At 32.3% G+C, this 17,663-nt stretch overlaps 1 protein-coding gene across 1 annotated transcript; it reads left to right on the forward strand.

Annotated features, from left to right (window-relative positions):
- The first annotated feature begins 10,774 nt into the window (after positions 1-10,774).
- Positions 10,775-15,206, forward strand: LOC120135434. Its single transcript, XM_039151693.1, has 5 exons — positions 10,775-10,945; positions 11,734-11,822; positions 11,940-13,913; positions 14,042-14,222; positions 14,531-15,206. Exons 1-5 carry the CDS (start codon positions 10,843-10,845, stop codon positions 15,124-15,126), a joined length of 2,943 nt encoding a protein of 980 aa, XP_039007624.1. The 5' UTR covers positions 10,775-10,842; the 3' UTR covers positions 15,127-15,206.
- The last annotated feature ends 2,457 nt before the right edge of the window (positions 15,207-17,663 follow it).

Genomic DNA, 17,663 nt, shown 5'->3' on the forward strand with positions numbered 1-17,663 from the left:
CAATACTTGCTTTCGATCAAATCTACACATTAATATAACTCATGAATATTGAATCTCAATTACATCTAGCCAATTAAATTATACTTGAACCAAATGGAACACCTAACATAACATTTCAGGATGAATAGTGTCGATACTCTACCCATAGTACCTATACTTTTCTTCTATGGTACTGATACCTACTTCAGTACCAATACCATTTTGGCATTTTGAAATTCATTTTCAATTACAATATCGATACCTTACTCTTGGTATCGATACCTCCACATCAGTATCGATACTACTCTAATCAGTATCGATAATGTTTATAGGATTCATACACTTTCCTTCAATCTAACCTTATAGTATTGGTACTGTTCTTCCAGTACCGATACCCTAACTCAGAATTCATCTATTTCACTTCAAAAAATTACCCAACTTCACTTAAATTTCCAACTTTGAACTCCATTCATGCCTTTAAACTCATTTACACTTATTACCACTAACTTATACCCATTAAAACCCCTTTAACACCCTAATTTATCCATAGAACTCTTGAAACTAAAAATCATACAAATTTCCAAACATGTTCTCAATCCTTCGTAACACTTCAAATTTCTTATTTACACCTATGACAAGTCAAATATATCATTAAAAATCCAAATACTAATCAATCTCATAAAATCCCTTAAAACCCATTTTACTAATTCAACAATAACTCATAAAATCTATGGTTTTTAGTTATCTTTAAGCTTTTATATCACCCAAGGACCAGAAACCAACTCAAAAATGAAAGAAACAATCAATTTTAAAATCACTTGTCTTAGCCATGGGGATCTCGGTAGAGAAAGGAAGAAGAGAAGTGTTCCATATTTTTCTTTCCCTTTCTCTGATCCTCACATGTTAAATAACCCTTAAAAATGAATTTTAAATTCATTTATTGTGAAAAGACTACTTTTCCCTTCAATCCTTCAATATTTGATAATAATTCCTACACAACATTTCCAAAATCAGTCCTTGAACTTTTCAATTTATCAAAATATAACCATTAACTTTTAAATCCTTACACTTTACTCACTGACCCGATGATTGGGGTATTACAATTCTTCCCCCTTAAAAAATCCGTCCTCGAATTTTCACTGTACAAAGAGATAAGGAACTGTCTTCTTATATCCTTTTCACATTCCCCAAATTGCCTCTTCCACTTTACGATTAACCAAAACACTGTTACTAATGAAACCATCTAATTTGTTAGTTATTTAACTTCATATACTAAAATATGCACTAGTTCTTCATTATAGGTCATGTAAAAATGAACTTCTATTTCTTCCGGTGCTATATTGTGAGAAGGATCTAATCAATATCTCTTGAGTATCGAAACATGAAAGATATTGTGAATCTGTTCCATTCTGGTGACAACTCTCACTAATAGACTATTGGTCCAACTCTTTTTAAATTCTCATAAGGTATAATGAATCTAGAACTGGGCTATACTTTGCGTCCAAAACAAAGAATCTTCTTCCAAAATGAGACTTTGAGAAACACTTTATCACCTACTTGAAATTCAAATTCCTTTCTCTTCAAATCTCTGTATGACTTTTGTCAATCATTAGCTATCTTAATATTGTCTTTATTAATCTTCACTTGTCTTCAATTTCTTTGATCGAATCTAGTCGTACTAAGTCTCGATCTTTCAAATCTAACCAACTTAATGGTGTCTGACATTTTCTTCTACGAAAAACTTCATATGAAGATATCTTGATAACTTCTTAACTTGCGGACATGACACTCATTTAAAATTATTTCGATGAGAACTCTTTTTCATAGCATATAAACATTCATTAGACTTTAAGTCTCTAATTTCTCCTTTATCCTACTTATTATATATTTGACAAGCACTAAAATTCATCTTTCTTTTAAATAAGACCATGTATTCAATATTTCTCAAAATAGAAATTGTCTTTTAGCTTTGTCGTATCAGTTATCACATTAACCTTTCATGTTTGTAGTATAAATACGTCCTCATTCTTCAAAGAATTTAATCCATTTATTTTCTTTTCACTCATTCAATTCCACATATACTCTTAACTTTTGATATATGTATAAATATAACGTCATTCATCACATAGATAGGTATGTTATCACAAAATATCTCTACAAGTATTACCAACTAAAGATCGGAATTCAAATGTTTTCTTACTTAATTCTCTAATTACTTTGTAGCAAAACTAGAACTTTCCCTCTTATACAAACACATTATTTTCCATATTCTAATTATACTAACCGTGGAACTTATGTCAATGTTCTTTGCAACATCTTAACATTTTATTGACACTTATCAATCCAATTAAGTAATATGTCTATCTTCAATAACTTGGTCAGAGAAAATATAAGCATTGGTTATATTCTTATCATTCTTTTATAATTTCATTCACTTATATCTCAAGCTTCCTTAATATACATATCCTTATCCTCTTAGTTGAGTCTACATGGCCAAGGAATAAAACTTTAGACAAATCGACATCGTACTTGGTTAATTTATCATGAAATTTATCTTCCCATCTTTTAAACTCAAACACCCACGCCTTAATATGACTTTTAAAATTTGAATAACATGACCGAACCAACCATTTAAATGCGGATAAAAATATAATGTCAAAATTATATCAAGTTTCGAAAGCCTTGCTCAAATAATTACAAAACCTTGAAGTAAACCTTAGATTCCATCTGATACAATTAAAATTGGCACTCCAAGTAGTCTAACTATCTCCTTGATGTGTAGTTCCACATATTTATCCATTGAAAAATCAGTTTGAACAGGAATGAAATGCACGTTCTTTGTCAAATGATCCACAATTATCCAAATTGAGTCCTTTTTAATGAGTCTCAAAAACAAACTTGATACAAAATCCATAATAACTCTTTACCGTTTTCACCTAGAACTGAAAATTATTTACTCTCATTCTACAGATTTCCAATTTACCTTATTTTTAATTTACCAACATGTTAAACTTTTAGACTATACCGCTTTATAATCCTTGTCATATTTACTACTCTAAACCATTCACTTTAATTTTTTATGTCTTTATTTCCTTCCAGAGTGACAATATTTTCTTATTTCTTTAATACCTTAATACATCCTATATTCCTCCATTTTCATTAATTTTCTGTTTTATCCTTAACATGTACTTATATATTCATCCTTAATTCTAACAAAATAAACTTGAACTCTACTTTTGTATTCCTAATATTATCTTCTTCTTCCAACACCAATCGACGTAACATATTAATTTCTATAACTCTCTTAAAATCCTTAGAAATTCATATCCCTTCTCTTTGTTTTACTTTCAACTTTAGAATATGACCAACACTTCAGGTTTCCCTTCTTAATTCAAAAACTTCCTTGTAACATAAATCATTTCTTTTTCTTCGTACTTCAATATCCTTTCCATAACGATATGAAAAACATCATCATACTACTTATAATCATTATTAATTGCCAGTTTATTGCACCTTCCTAACTTTGATAATCTACATTCATTTATAAAGAATCTTATTTTTTATTATTCCTTATACTCAAAATTTCTCTACATGATACATCAGACCTAACTTCAAATACGTATCTAACCCTTTAAAATACTTCTTCTACTTAAACTTTTATAATTTTTGACAAGGTATCTAATCCAATTACAAAATTTACACTTAGACCAAACTTGCTATTATAATCTTGGCTTCATATAAACTAAAAATTCCTAATTCCTTATTCATATTTCGAAATAAATTTCTCTTACTTCAAATGAAACCCACTTATTTTATTTTCTGTACTACTTGAGAATCATTCTCAAGTATCTTTTGCTACACTACACCTATTTGTCCGACTTATTTTTCCCAACTATCATTTTCCAATTGATAAGACATACCTTGCATTTCATTGTTTCTTGCTAATTCAAATAAATATTGCCTCATTACTAATATCTTGTTTAGAGGGGAGGGTCTTAGAGAGTTTCTCCATGAATCTTTTGAATAATCAAAGAATTTCGAAAGATTTCAAATTCAAAATAACTTTTCAAACTTCCACTCGATCATAACTCGAACATATATTATACTTTATACCATATCACCGATATCTTCTTTTTGAAAGTTTAAACCATTCATCAATTTTTTTATCATTTTGCCAAAAATTCATAGAAACATAACTTTCCTCAGCTTCTCCCTTAACCTCATGTGCTTCTAAACATTTTAACTCTTTACTAACATTCATTCTAATAACGGGGAAGTAGATGATTGGAAAAGCTTCAGAATCGCGTCCAACATCCAGAAAATACTTCCTGAGGCATCTATATTCATTTTACCTAATTACTACTTCTCTCATTAACTCTCTATTTCCTATTTCACTTCAGAAGATCTCTTTGTCTTACATCTCTTAATATATAATCATTTAACTATCCTAATAAGGACAACATACTCGTTACACTTTTAGATTAGAGATACTTGTTATTTTGTTGGCATGTACAAACCAAACATTTTTTACAGTCGATCGGCCGATCTATTTTGAAAACTTGACTCAACCTAAGCTCTGATACTAATAAATATAACACACCGACCCGTACTCGACCTGGATATGCATCTGAGGTGCCACATTAACTTTTCAACTTTTTAAAAATATGACTAAAATTTAACTTTTATTGGAAAATGAATCATATTTACAAAACATATCAGAGCATCTACAATTTAAAACATTTTTAGTACATGCCAACAACATTTCAAATAACAAAACACATACTATTCAAAATCTCTCTGATCTGATAATCTTCTCATTTATGTTGTCTTGCCTTGCTAACTCTGCTTACTCCTCCAATCTCTTTGGACCTACGTGTGAAAACATTCACACGCTAAATATATGACTTAGTGAGGCATTATGAGATATATAAAACAGTAAAACATTTATATAAATTTTACAAAAGAAATATTAAGTACAAAAACACCACAAGTTTTATAGCTTATAAACTATCTTATTAAACATGGATAAATTTATATCCATGTTACTCTCGTTTATATATTTCATATCATTAACATATAGACTTTTAGACAATGTACAATTTATAATCAGTTTACATTTCATATAAACTACATATAACTTATACATTTTTTCAGTCAATATCAATTGGTTTAATTTATATCCATTTATTTAATTAGCCCAACGTATGTCGCTGAGAACTCAAGGTATGTGAGTACATTGAGGTTTGAGCTAATTCAGTCACCATTTCTCATATAAACTACACCGAAGTGCCACGTAGAATTTGTCCCAAAGGACTGCATAGAATTTATCCCCAAGGACCACCTAGATTTGTCCCAAAGGACCGCGTAGAAACCTCGACTCTTGGCATGCCAACTATAGCCCTAATTCTCATAAAATATACTTTGGGCTTTAGCTTTATAATTATTTTTCATTTCACTACTCAGAGTGTGTCTTATTCACATATAGTACATTCACATAGGATATTTTCACGTAGGACAATTTTACTTAGAACAAATTTCACGTAGCATTATCCAAGTTTAACATTTATTCACATGGAAGTCATTCTCATAGTGCTTCGTTTCACATATCATATATTCACATATAACACATATGCATACATTGGCTTAATTCAACATCATTTATTGTTCTTTATAGAAATCATTCTTAATCCTCACAAACAAAAGAAACAATCAACTTTAAAATCACTTACCTTAGCCATGAGGGTCTCGGTGGAGAAAGGAAGAAGATAAGTGTTCCAGATTTTTCTTTCTCTTTCTCTAATCCTCACATGTTAAATAACCCTTAAAAATGAATTTTAAATTCATTTCTTGTCAAAAGATCACTTTGCCCTTCAATCCTTCAATATTTGATAATAAGTCCTTGAAAAAATTTCCAAAATTAGTCCTTGAACTTTTCAATTTATCAAAATATAACCACTAACTTTTAAATCCTTACACTTTAGTCACTGACCCAATGTTTAGGGTATTACATGGTGGTTCTTCAATATAGGGTTGAGGAACTTTGATAGGCTTATTCGAAAGGTCCAATGAATAAAAGTGTTGTACATACTTACTTTCAACCTCATCAATCTCATCATGTTCCTTGTGTTCCTCTATTGTCTGACAATATTAATAACTTCATCAATGTTGTGGTATTCATCTGTATATTCCTGCACAATTACCTCAATGATATCAATAGAATGGCATTCAACAATATCATCATCCTACGAAACATTATTCAAGATATTAATAGTAATATATTCATCATTAAGGTGTATAGTAAGTTCTCCTTATTCAAAATCGATCAATGCTCTTCCTGTAGCAAAGAATGCTTGGCCGATTATAATTGGCACATCCTTGTTAAATTCACAGTCCAAAATAATAAAATTGGTGGGAAAATTGAACTTATTCACTTGGATTACCATGTTATCAAATATGCCATCATGATGTACTATAGAATGATCAACGAGTTGAAGTGTCACGGTGATAGGCCTTGCTTCCCCACTTCCAAATTTCATAAAAATGGACAGAATTATATTAATGTTTACACCTTAATCACATAGTGTTTTACCTATAAATTGATCACCAATAACGCAAGGGATAATAAAACTCCCTAGATCTTTCAATTTGGCTGGCAATCTACTCGTAACCATAACACTACATCTTTCAGTGAGTGCAATAGTTTCAAATTCTCTAAGTCTTCACTTCTTTGAAAGAACTTCCTTGTCTATTATTGCAGTAACCCATCTACCCAACATAATCCTTGTATTAGGATATTGATAATCATTATTTAAAATCCTCTCCAAGATATTATAAGCTTCATTATACGTCTTATCCAGGAATGCTCCATTGGCAGAAATATCTACAACTATCCTTGTTTGTATGTTAAGTCCATTATAGAACATCTTTATTTTTGTCCAATTTTGGAAACCATGCATCAAGCAATTGCATAGTAAATTTTTAAATCACTCTTACACTTCATAAAGGTTCTTGTTCTCTATTTGTTTGAAAAATGTGAGATCATTCCTCAACTTAGCATTCTTGTTGGGAGGATTGAATCGTAGTAAGTACTTTTATGTAAGTTTATTCCATGATGTTATAGCTCCAAGTGGGTAGTGAGTTAAGTTATGCCTTAACTTTATCGCGAAAAGAGTAAAGACATAATTTCAGGTTTAAAAATTCCTCCAACACTCATTGTTGTATAAAAGAATTACATACTTCCATAAATGCTTGTATGTGAACTCGTGGAGCCTCAATAAACATCATATTGTATTGTCTCTTCGACTACAATATCTACAACATCACTGGCTTCAACTCGAAGTGAGTAGTATGACCAACAGGTCGTACAATCCCAGGATTAAAATCATCTAGTTTAGGAACAACATGCTCTTGGATTGGGCTCTTACAGTCATTGATGTTGTAATAACTTTGCTACATCAGAATGTTTTAAAGGGACAAAATCACCCTATCATTGTCATTTGTTAAATTATCATTTGCACTATTTTACAGTGATGGTAAACTATTGTTGTCATCTCCTTGGTAAATCATTAACATTCGCTCAATTTCAGGACCAAAAGGTTTTAGGTTGTGCTTATTGTTGCATGTCATGCACTAACAACGCTATGCTAAAATTACCTATAAAAAAAGAAAATAAACAAAACTAGTAATAACAAAAGAAAAATAACCTAACATAATGATATTATTTTTCGGCAATGGTGTCAAAAACTCAATGCTACCAATATTTCTATAATAACTAACGCAAGTGCACATATCTTTATAAAGTAGTAAGTGAACACATCAAGTGTTTCGGATGTTGAACCCACAGAGAACAAGTGATTAAAATATTGAATTATTTATAATAAATATTTAAAAGATGTGAAATTATTATGGTAATAAAGATGTGAAAAAGAAGCTAACAACAAGTTAAAGAAAACATGGATTACAACAATCTTCAATGGAATATGTTGTTGGTACAGAGAATCATAAAGCGTTGAACGACACATACAAGTTAATAATGATATAAAAATTACATAAAGCATTTAACAATTCTAAAATGTCATATCAGGCAGATTGTATTTTTACATCTCAACCTAAATATAGTCAATTAGAATGCTATAAAATGTAGGGAAAATAAATCTTCAAATGTGTTACACAATGCTCTTACAATACTGATGTTATAAATAATGTAACTTGTATCTCAACGCATTATAGGACAACTTTTTATTTCCAAAAACAATCCTAAATATTAATCTTAAGCAACATTAATCCATTAACATGGTAAAATAGACAAACATATATTTCATAAAATATAAAAATAAATCAACATCCAAGTTTAACACATCATCTACAAAATAACATCCAACTTAGCAAATAATGTTTCCTCACATTGGGTTTAAAAGTGAAAGCAAAGAAGGAATCCAAACAACATCGGCCATCACCTTCATGGTGCACTACTCCATTTCCAATTAAAGCTCCCCCGATATGCCTAAGTTGTCATGGCTGCTACGGTGGTGGAGGAAACATAAAAATGAAGGCTAAAAATATAATAAAAAGAAGAAGAGTGTGAAATGTGGGAAGGCTAGCCTATTTTATAAGCTCTAAGAGTCAAGGCTCAATCCAATAGGAAAATTCCTATTTTTCTACATTTTCCAACCTTGAGATTATCTAAATTGGACAACTAACATTCCTACAAGATTCCCTCTAACCGTTTGATGAGTCATTAGTTCTTGTAGAATCGACTTAGCAATTTTGTCTTGCATCGACTCACAATAATGTCTACAACATCAGGCATAGTCATATCATCAGAGTAGCAATTCACAACAAAAGCTTCAAATTCAGCTCAAGAAACAACAATTCACTCCTAACTGCAAATGATGTAAAATATGTTAAATTAAACATAAAATGATCCTAATGATGTTAAAGTTCAAGTCAACCTAAGTAAAACGATCCTAAATAATAACTCTTTTAGAAAGTTATCAGTAATGCACTTACATATTAGTCTTTTAGAGGAATATATTGTTTTAAAATACTTGATACTGACTTGTGGAGACTAATGAATGTATGGATAGCTAGAGGTTTACTAATTGCATAATATATCGAACTGATTATAAATTACAACTTTTCTATGTATGTTCTCTAGTTATTCGTTGCAATGAACATGATCTCTGGTTACTTTTTACATTTACAGATCACATTGATTTTTTTGACTCATTCCCCAATTTTATGTTTCGTTCATAATGATAATGGTGAGTTTCGTTTTCCACATTCATCTTGATCTTTTAATACTACTCTATTTTATATATTATATTTTTTAGACTATGGTTTTGAATTTGTACTGGATTTATTTTCGAATTGTTTTGAACATTTATTTTAATTTATCGACACTTAAATTTTCTGTTTAAAATTTTTAAAATAGTGATAGATAAATATCATCAATAAATGGTTGTCCCTTTTTCCCGTATATATGGGGTAAGTGGAAGGTAAGATAGTAGGCTACTCACAACACCAGGTTGAGAGCAGCTTCTGTAAGAGACCTTCGAATTATGAAATGCCTTTCGTGGGACTCGATCCCACGAAACCTTGTGCTCTACCAACTGAGCTGGATGGTCATTTCATAAATATCATCAATAAGATGATATGAATATTTCTATAAGAAAGCAAGAATCATTATAAACTTGGCTAAAATGATATATGATTTTTTGCTATCGTTTAGTAGCATTCTAGATTCAGTCATAACGACAATATCAAATTCGTGGTGTTATAAATAAAGAATTTTCTTTCTTCAAAAGTCTTTTTGAAAGTTTTTTTCTCGTGTTCAAGATTTTTATCTTACTTTTATTTAGAATGTGAAGATTCAATTATATTATGACATGCTGAGGTATTATTCTCTATTATCTAATTTACTACCAATTAACTATCATTAGAGGTTCATCCTTCAATCAATTAAAACCCATATTTATTTAAGACGAGATCTTAGAAAGGGTATTGAAAAATATCCAATTTCATTTTTAAATTCTTAATTTTGTTTATTATTATTATTTTATTTTTTTAATTCATGTTTTATTTTCAATAGTGATTTGAAAAATTAATTTTTAGTGTGTATATTTAAGGAACCTCAAAGTATATTCCATCCAAGTACTTATTTCCTTAACAATCAAGAATATAAAAATTAATCGATTTAAACTTCCATACGTTCTTCTTTTTATCAAAGATAGTCTCTCAACCATTTAAATTGTCTATAATCTCCGCATTGTCTAAAAGTAAAACGAGTTTTCTTTTTCAATTAAATCACTCATTTGTGACATTTTAAAAGTAGGTAACATATTTGTAATCTTACTAATAATGGTCTATAATCTAACATTAGAAGAGTCTTCTAGTGTTTATTTCTTTTTTAGTGTTCAATGGATTAACCTTTTGAAATCATATGACCCATTTGTAATTACACTAATAATTGATTGACGTATGCTATAATTTAACCTATTAATAATAATATGGAAAAATTAGTTAGATGAGGGGAAAGGCATGGGATGTTCACTTGCCCGCGCAGAGTGCACCCCCTAGGCCCCTAACCTCAGTGTGGGTTTATCAGAGTATTTTGAATGTTTAAAAAAAGCTTTTAGCTTTGCCTTTCTTCGAAGGCTCTTTATGGCCCCCCGCCGTTGTCACGCTCCCCGTTTTAACTACTCTGCTAACCATTTCCCTTTCCTTTATTTCTTTTTCAAAGAAAATTATCAAATTTCTTCTTCTGCTACTGTCCAAGATCTCGCTTTTTCATTTTCTTGCTTCCTACCCCCAAATGTGCGATCCATATTTCTGGTTTTTTTGTTCTTAGTTAAATGGGTGAAGATGGAGATTTCTGGGCAACGGATGCCGAAGATTTCCAGCTTCTCTGCTGATATAAGCTTCACTGATTTTGAACTTTCTTCAGATGCTCCTTCTTCCTCGAGAGGTCCGCTGTTCTCTTTTTATTTGTTATTTTTAACGCATTTTTGAAGTAAATTTTCAGTTTGGGTTGGGGAATCCTAGGCAAAAGTATGCTTTTTTTTTTTGAATTTTTGGTTGCTTTATTATATAAAAAATTCTATTTTTTCTTTTCTTTTCTATTTTGAAAATTGAATATAGCCAAAAGAATTTCATTATTTTTAGCTTTTCTTCCCCTCCCGTTATTGGTATTTGGCTGCCTTCCTACATTTTCTTAGTTACCAAACGCAAGTTTTTTCCCTCTATTTCCCCCCATTTTTGTTGCTTTCTTCTTTGGTTTATCAAGAATTAAATGTTAATCTTGTAATATGCTATATTCCGTTCACTCTCATACTTGTAGAATTATCTTAATTTTTCTTTCACTATTTCTCTATCTCACATGCATTTTCTTTCCTCTATATCCCTTCTTCTACTCTTTGATTATGCTTTCAAAGTTAGCATTTTCTCATGAACCCTTTTCTAACTTTTCTTGTATGGTCCTATCAACATGATTTTGCCTCTTTTTTCTCTTGGGTTATGATAAGTTCTGATTGCATTTCTTAGCTAGAGTTGCTTTTACTTTTTTAAAATAAAAAATGTTTAGGCATTTTGTTTATGGGTTTGTCGTTTGCATTTTTTTTATGAGAATAGTTCTCAAGTCTTTTTGTGATTATGTTGATTTCATAAGCTTTTAAAACTTAGCTTCTAAAATAATTTTAGATTGCCCCTCTCTTTACTCCTAGAACATCCTAATGCTTTTATATGATTTTTTCCCAGGAAACAGGCAGCTTCAAAAACATAGAAAAGTCCCAGATTTGGCATTTGATTCTAGTTCATGCCTTAATAATAATAGAGTCCAGGATCAGGTGCGCTGGTTTAATTGTTTCCGTGATTTTACAGTATGATTTACAGTTAGATACTCAGCAGTTTTAGATTCTCCTGAATATTTATTTTAATGCAAAATATGGTTCTGGTTGTTATAGTTCATGTTTGATTTCGATTGGAGGTCGTCGAGGATATCAACTGGAACCCCAATGAAGAAGTTGTTAGCACGAGAGATGTCGAAAGAAAATGAATCTAGAAAACAATCATCAAGTGTTATAGCAAGATTAATGGGCCTTGATGGGTTACCACCTCAACAGAATGGCCACAAGCAGCAGAAACAGACTGAGAGTAGTCAAGAGAAAGTTCAAAAGGGTGGTTCATTCTATAGTCAGCGGTCTTCTAGGAAAAGCTCAATGGAGGAGCCGGAGTTTAAAGACGTTTTTGAAGTTTTAGATGCATCAAAAATTGAGAGTGGTGGTTACGCTTTACAAGGGACTGCAAACTCAAAGCTTTCTGATGCTGACGTTGCCTTTATCCAGCAGAAGTTTATGGAGGCTAAACGTCTTTCAACTGATGAAAAGTTTCAGGATTCCAAGGAATTCAATGATGCCCTTGAGGTGCTAAACTCGAACACGGATCTTCTGCTGAAATTCCTTGAGCAACCAGATCTGTTATTCACAAAGCATTTGCATGATCTGCAAGGTGTGCCACCTCAGTCCCATTGTGGTCAAATATCAGTCTTGAAATCGACGCACACTCTGAATAATGATGATGGTCGATTACATCGTGGAGCAGGGAAAGATACTCGATTGAAGCACCACAGTAAACATCCTAAAGGGCTTCAAGAAGAACTTTTCAGCCGCTCAAATGGGAGATATGTTGCTCACAATCGCCCCATGTCACCTAAGGTTCAGTTAGATGAGAAAACTGGGCCAGCGATTCTACCCACAAGAATTGTTGTCTTGAAACCAAATCTGGGGAAGTCGCAGAATTCCACGAGAACTGCTTCATCACCTTGTTCTTCTCATCATTCTCATTTAGGAAACCCGGAAACTTTGGGTATTGAAAGCAGGGAGGCAGAAACATCGCGCAAGAAAAGGTTTCACCCCGATATTGGGTTTTCTAGGCATAATTCTAGAGAGTCGAGGGAAATGTCAAAGGTGATTACAAGGCAAATAAAAAATAGCTTTATCAATGGATCAATGAAAATTTTGACATCCAGGGTTAGAGGATATGCAGGGGATGAGAGTTCATGTGATGTATCTGGTTCCGAATCTGCAAATGATTTGGATGTACCAACAGTGTCCCAAAGGGATAAAGTTGGCTGGCATAAGCTACATAGGAGGCCATCATCCCGTCGTACTGAATCATTCATTAGTAGGGAGGCTAAAAAGCGACTATCTGAGAGGTGGAAATTAACACATGCATCTCAAGGGCTGCAGATGGTTAGTAAGGGCAGTACATTGGGTGAAATGCTTGCAATCTCGGATAGGGAAATGAGCCCAGCAAATTATAGTGGCCTTGTTGGTGGGGAAGGATGCAGTGAGATTGGTAATCATGCTGGGCCAAAAGTTTGGAATGAACCATTAGGCATTAGCAGTAGGGATGGTTGGAAAGATGGATGTTTCAGTAGTCTTTCAAGATCACGATCTGTACCGGCTTCTGTTACCGACTTTGGAAGTCCTAGAGTAAGCAGTCGCCACGGAAGTCTACAGAGAGATATGTATGTGATTCCAAAAGAGGGTTTCAAGTGGGACAGAAACAAAGCAGTAAAAGGCAATTTTAATCAGTGGGAAGCTCCATTACCTAGCAACCAAAGATTCCGTGTTAAGAAATCTCAAATTTCGAGTAGCAGTTGCAGTAGTAATAAGGAAAATACTGACACTTCACCTGATTTTAACACCACCCCACATCAAGTACTACAAAATTTCCAAGGGGATAACCAATCTGAAAACAACCTTATGGTCTCGGGAGAATCTGCTAGTACTGCCATTGACTCAAGTTCAGTTCTTCAAAATGCATTGGACATTAAAGATCAGAAAAAGGCTGTGTTATCTAAACATTCTCACATGGAATTATCAACTCCTCCTCCAAATTCTGATGTTTCTAGTGGTGATGCAAGTAACTCTGAGGTATTTGATTTTTGATCGAATAGTGTTTTAGCTTGCATGTTTCCAAACATGCACATTGGTTGTTAGTAGGGATATTTGACAAACCTAATTCATGGTTTAACAAATGAATCTCTTGCAATTATCTCCAGGAACCATCAGAGGCACCATCTAAGCAAGCCCCATTGCATTGCCCTGTATCAGAATTAGGATCTCGAGCAAGGTCTAAGGAGAGAGATCAACCAAGTCCAATTTCAGTTATAGAAGTTCCTTTCACTGATGATTTATCATCTGGTTCTGAATGCTTTGAGAGTGTTAGTGTTCACCTCCATGGTAATTTAGTGGCTGTTTTAGCTTCATTACTTTTATGTTTTACCTTCCATTTCGATTAGAAAGAAAGTCTCTTTTTAATTTTCTGAGCTTTTTAATCAGATTCTAGTACTAAGGGACAGTAAAGGTATGGAATCATATGCTGTCTTTCTACACCTGAGTGAATGGACTTTCTCTATGATTTAAATCTATATGTTTAATGCATGACTCTTACAAGTTTATCAAATTATGCTATCAATCTGTGTTTCGTTTCGCATTTCTTGTGATCCTATCTATTCTGTTTAATATTTTTGTTATTTTTATATTTTTAGGCCTTCGGATGCAACTTCAACTATTAAAACTAGAAACCGAGGCATATGAAGAGGGAACGGTGCTTCTTTCTAGTGATGATGATGGTGATCAATTATCCGTTCAGTCTGCTGAGGAAAAAGGGACAGCAATGGCCGAAAAAAACTTGGAGTCTATTTACATAGTTGACGTCTTGGTTGATTCCGGAATCAATGGAGCCGACCTCGATACCTTCTTAGCGACATGGCATTCCCTAGATTGCCCCGTGAATCCTATAGTTTTCGAAGAACTGGAGAAAAAACATCTTAACCTAATTTCTTGTTCAAGGGCTGAAAGGAGGCTGATGTTTGACAGGATCAATTCAAAGCTACTGGAGATGTATCAACAATTCATGGACCAATACCCATGGATAAAGCCTGTAAGAAAAATTATCCCAAAGTGGAACATACAAGAGCTCGAATACAACCTGCACAGATCTCTGGTAAGCAAAAACAAGGAACTGGACGTGGATGCTGGGGAATGTGAATGGTTAAACTTGAGGGGTGATATCGATGCAGTAGGTAAGGAGATGGAGAGATTGTTGGTTGATGAACTAATAGCTGAGGTAGTGCATGGCTAAGTACGATGATAGTTCAGCTTGTACAAATGATTGGAATACGATCATTTCATGACTGTATAAATAAATTCTAAATCTTTACAGGGGGCAAAAATCATCAACAGTTATCAATATCTTAGCTACCCTTTGCACCATTTTGGTTGAATCCCTTGAATTACAGTAAGTTTTCATGTAAATAGAAAGTTGAAAGCTGAGCTCAAAGTTTTCATCTAAATCTTTACAACTGCATTTATCATATTTTATAATATTATATCGGTTTTATATAAAAAGAAGATTTTAGCTGAACTCAAAGTGAATTCAATTCAATGGTAAAAAGAAGTCTTGTTCTTTCTTGAGGTTTTGACTTCAAGTAATAGTGTTTGTGGGGTGTGTAAACATTATCAATGGTTAAGAAATTTTTTGAATAAGTACTACTTTCTATTCAACCTAGACTATTAAAGAAAAATTAATTCTTCATTTGATATACCTAAATAATTTGTTTGTATATATTTTCTCTCTTCTAATTTTATTTGTTTTATATAACTAAATCATTTCCTTTTTTAAAAGAATACTATCAAATGAGTTTTATCTCTTTATTGAGTGTACGAAATTTGAAAAATTATATTAATTTTAAGAACAACAAAAAGGATCACACAAATCCAAATGAAGTTATTTTTAAGATTACCGATGGTCATAAGTCAAAGCATACAAACTATAAATCATGCGGTTAGGGTTTTTTTTTTTTGCAAAAAAAAATGCATGGGGTATAAATCATGTGTGGGTAGGATCCGCTTTTATAAATCATGTCGGGTAGACAACATGTTGGGTAGGATTTATTTTTCGATAATAGTTACTATTTTTTTATTAGTACTAACCATTTTTGTTTTTTTGTATTTTTCTTACTTGCATTTTGCATTTTCATCATATGATACAAAGGTGTTAGCTCGCAAGTGATTAACCAAATTAGAAGGTTTTCATAATGAAGCAAGGGTTTCTCAACCAGATACTCAAATTTAGGATGTCTGACGATACTTCGATGATCCACATAGAAATGCAACTGATGAAAGAGATGAACACGAGAAGACTCTTCACAAATACACGATGACCATTGTCCTTGGAGATCTCAAAGAAGTGGAGATCTCAAGATTTCGACAACTGTGTAGAAGATTTGAGAAGAAGACAAGTCACATCATCCAATCTAAGAGGTTCGACATTAGGATTGAAGCAAAATTCATTTCGAGTTTAGCATTAGATTAGAGAAAGAAGGTAGCATGGTAAGAAGAATAATTTTACTGTATGGTTTAATGAAACCTTTGCGTTCTAATGAAGGTTGTTATATGGTGTTTACTTTATGGGGTTAGCATCTTTGCATTATGCATTTGCATTTACAATTACACTTGCATCTTTTCATTTATATTTATACTTGCTCTTGTAACTTTGCATGATACATTTATATCTTTGTATTTCGCATGACATTTAAGTATCTTTTCGTGCATTAATCATGAAAAACATCAAAATAATTCATGGAGTAATTTTGTCTAGTAATTCTAATCACGCAACTCATCGTCTTCCTTATCCCGAAGATTTTGATGATAATTTCATCCACAATGGTCCTCTAGCGGTAGTTGCAAACATACCACCAAGAATTATAGGGTATTACACCGTAACGTGTATAATTTAGTTGATTCTAATGCATGAATATTAAATGATTGATGGGAGTAGAACCAATAGAAGTCGATATTCATCCACCACATAGTTGTTTTGCACTTACATGAACAAATTCCATCTTGTTTGAACGTGTTTTTCATTCTTTCTTTCACATTTCCTTAAATGTTTTGAAATGGTCTGATGGTTGCGAACATTTCGAATAAAATTTTACATTCTAAATTTATGAGCAAAGGACAAATTTTAATCTTGAAGTTCTTTAGATATCAATTGAATTAAAAGTTCTTTTAAAAGAATCAAAGTTATAAACCTTTGACAAGTGGTGAGATTAAACCTTTTGTAACTTGTCTCTAGCTAAAGAACACAATCTCTTGATTTTCTCTTGAAATCATTTGTGACCAACATCAAAACAACTAGCCTTGATATACTCAACATGATATTTCCCTTTCTTTAAGGCATTGAATTCATAGCCTCACCTTCTTAAGCACAATTAACCTTGTCATAACATTATCTTTCTCCATAGCCACGACATCAAAATCACATGATCGTCTACTTAGACACAGAACCAATATTATTCTTTCTCAATAAAATCCAAAAACATTAAATGCATGATGTTGTTCATGTGCAAATTTTCCCGCAAGAAAAACAAGTTGGGGCATCACACCGGTCTTATGTGGATAAATTAGAGTAATTGGGGCAAATCAAAAATAAAAGGAAGAAAAAAAAAAGAAATAATAGAAGAATCATCACACATCAATGACTTATTTTTTTAGTGAATAAAAGATTAATTCTGAACATCTAACACCTAGGGATACCTATTTCAAAGGACTTTTATGTATGAAATGATAAACGATCTTCTTTCGTTATCCCTTAAAAAAAAGAGAAAATTATCCATT

Source organism: Hibiscus syriacus, unplaced genomic scaffold, assembly GCF_006381635.1.
Source record: "Hibiscus syriacus cultivar Baekdansim isolate YM2019G1 unplaced genomic scaffold, ASM638163v2 tig00110610_pilon, whole genome shotgun sequence".
Taxonomy (NCBI): domain Eukaryota; kingdom Viridiplantae; phylum Streptophyta; class Magnoliopsida; order Malvales; family Malvaceae; genus Hibiscus; species Hibiscus syriacus.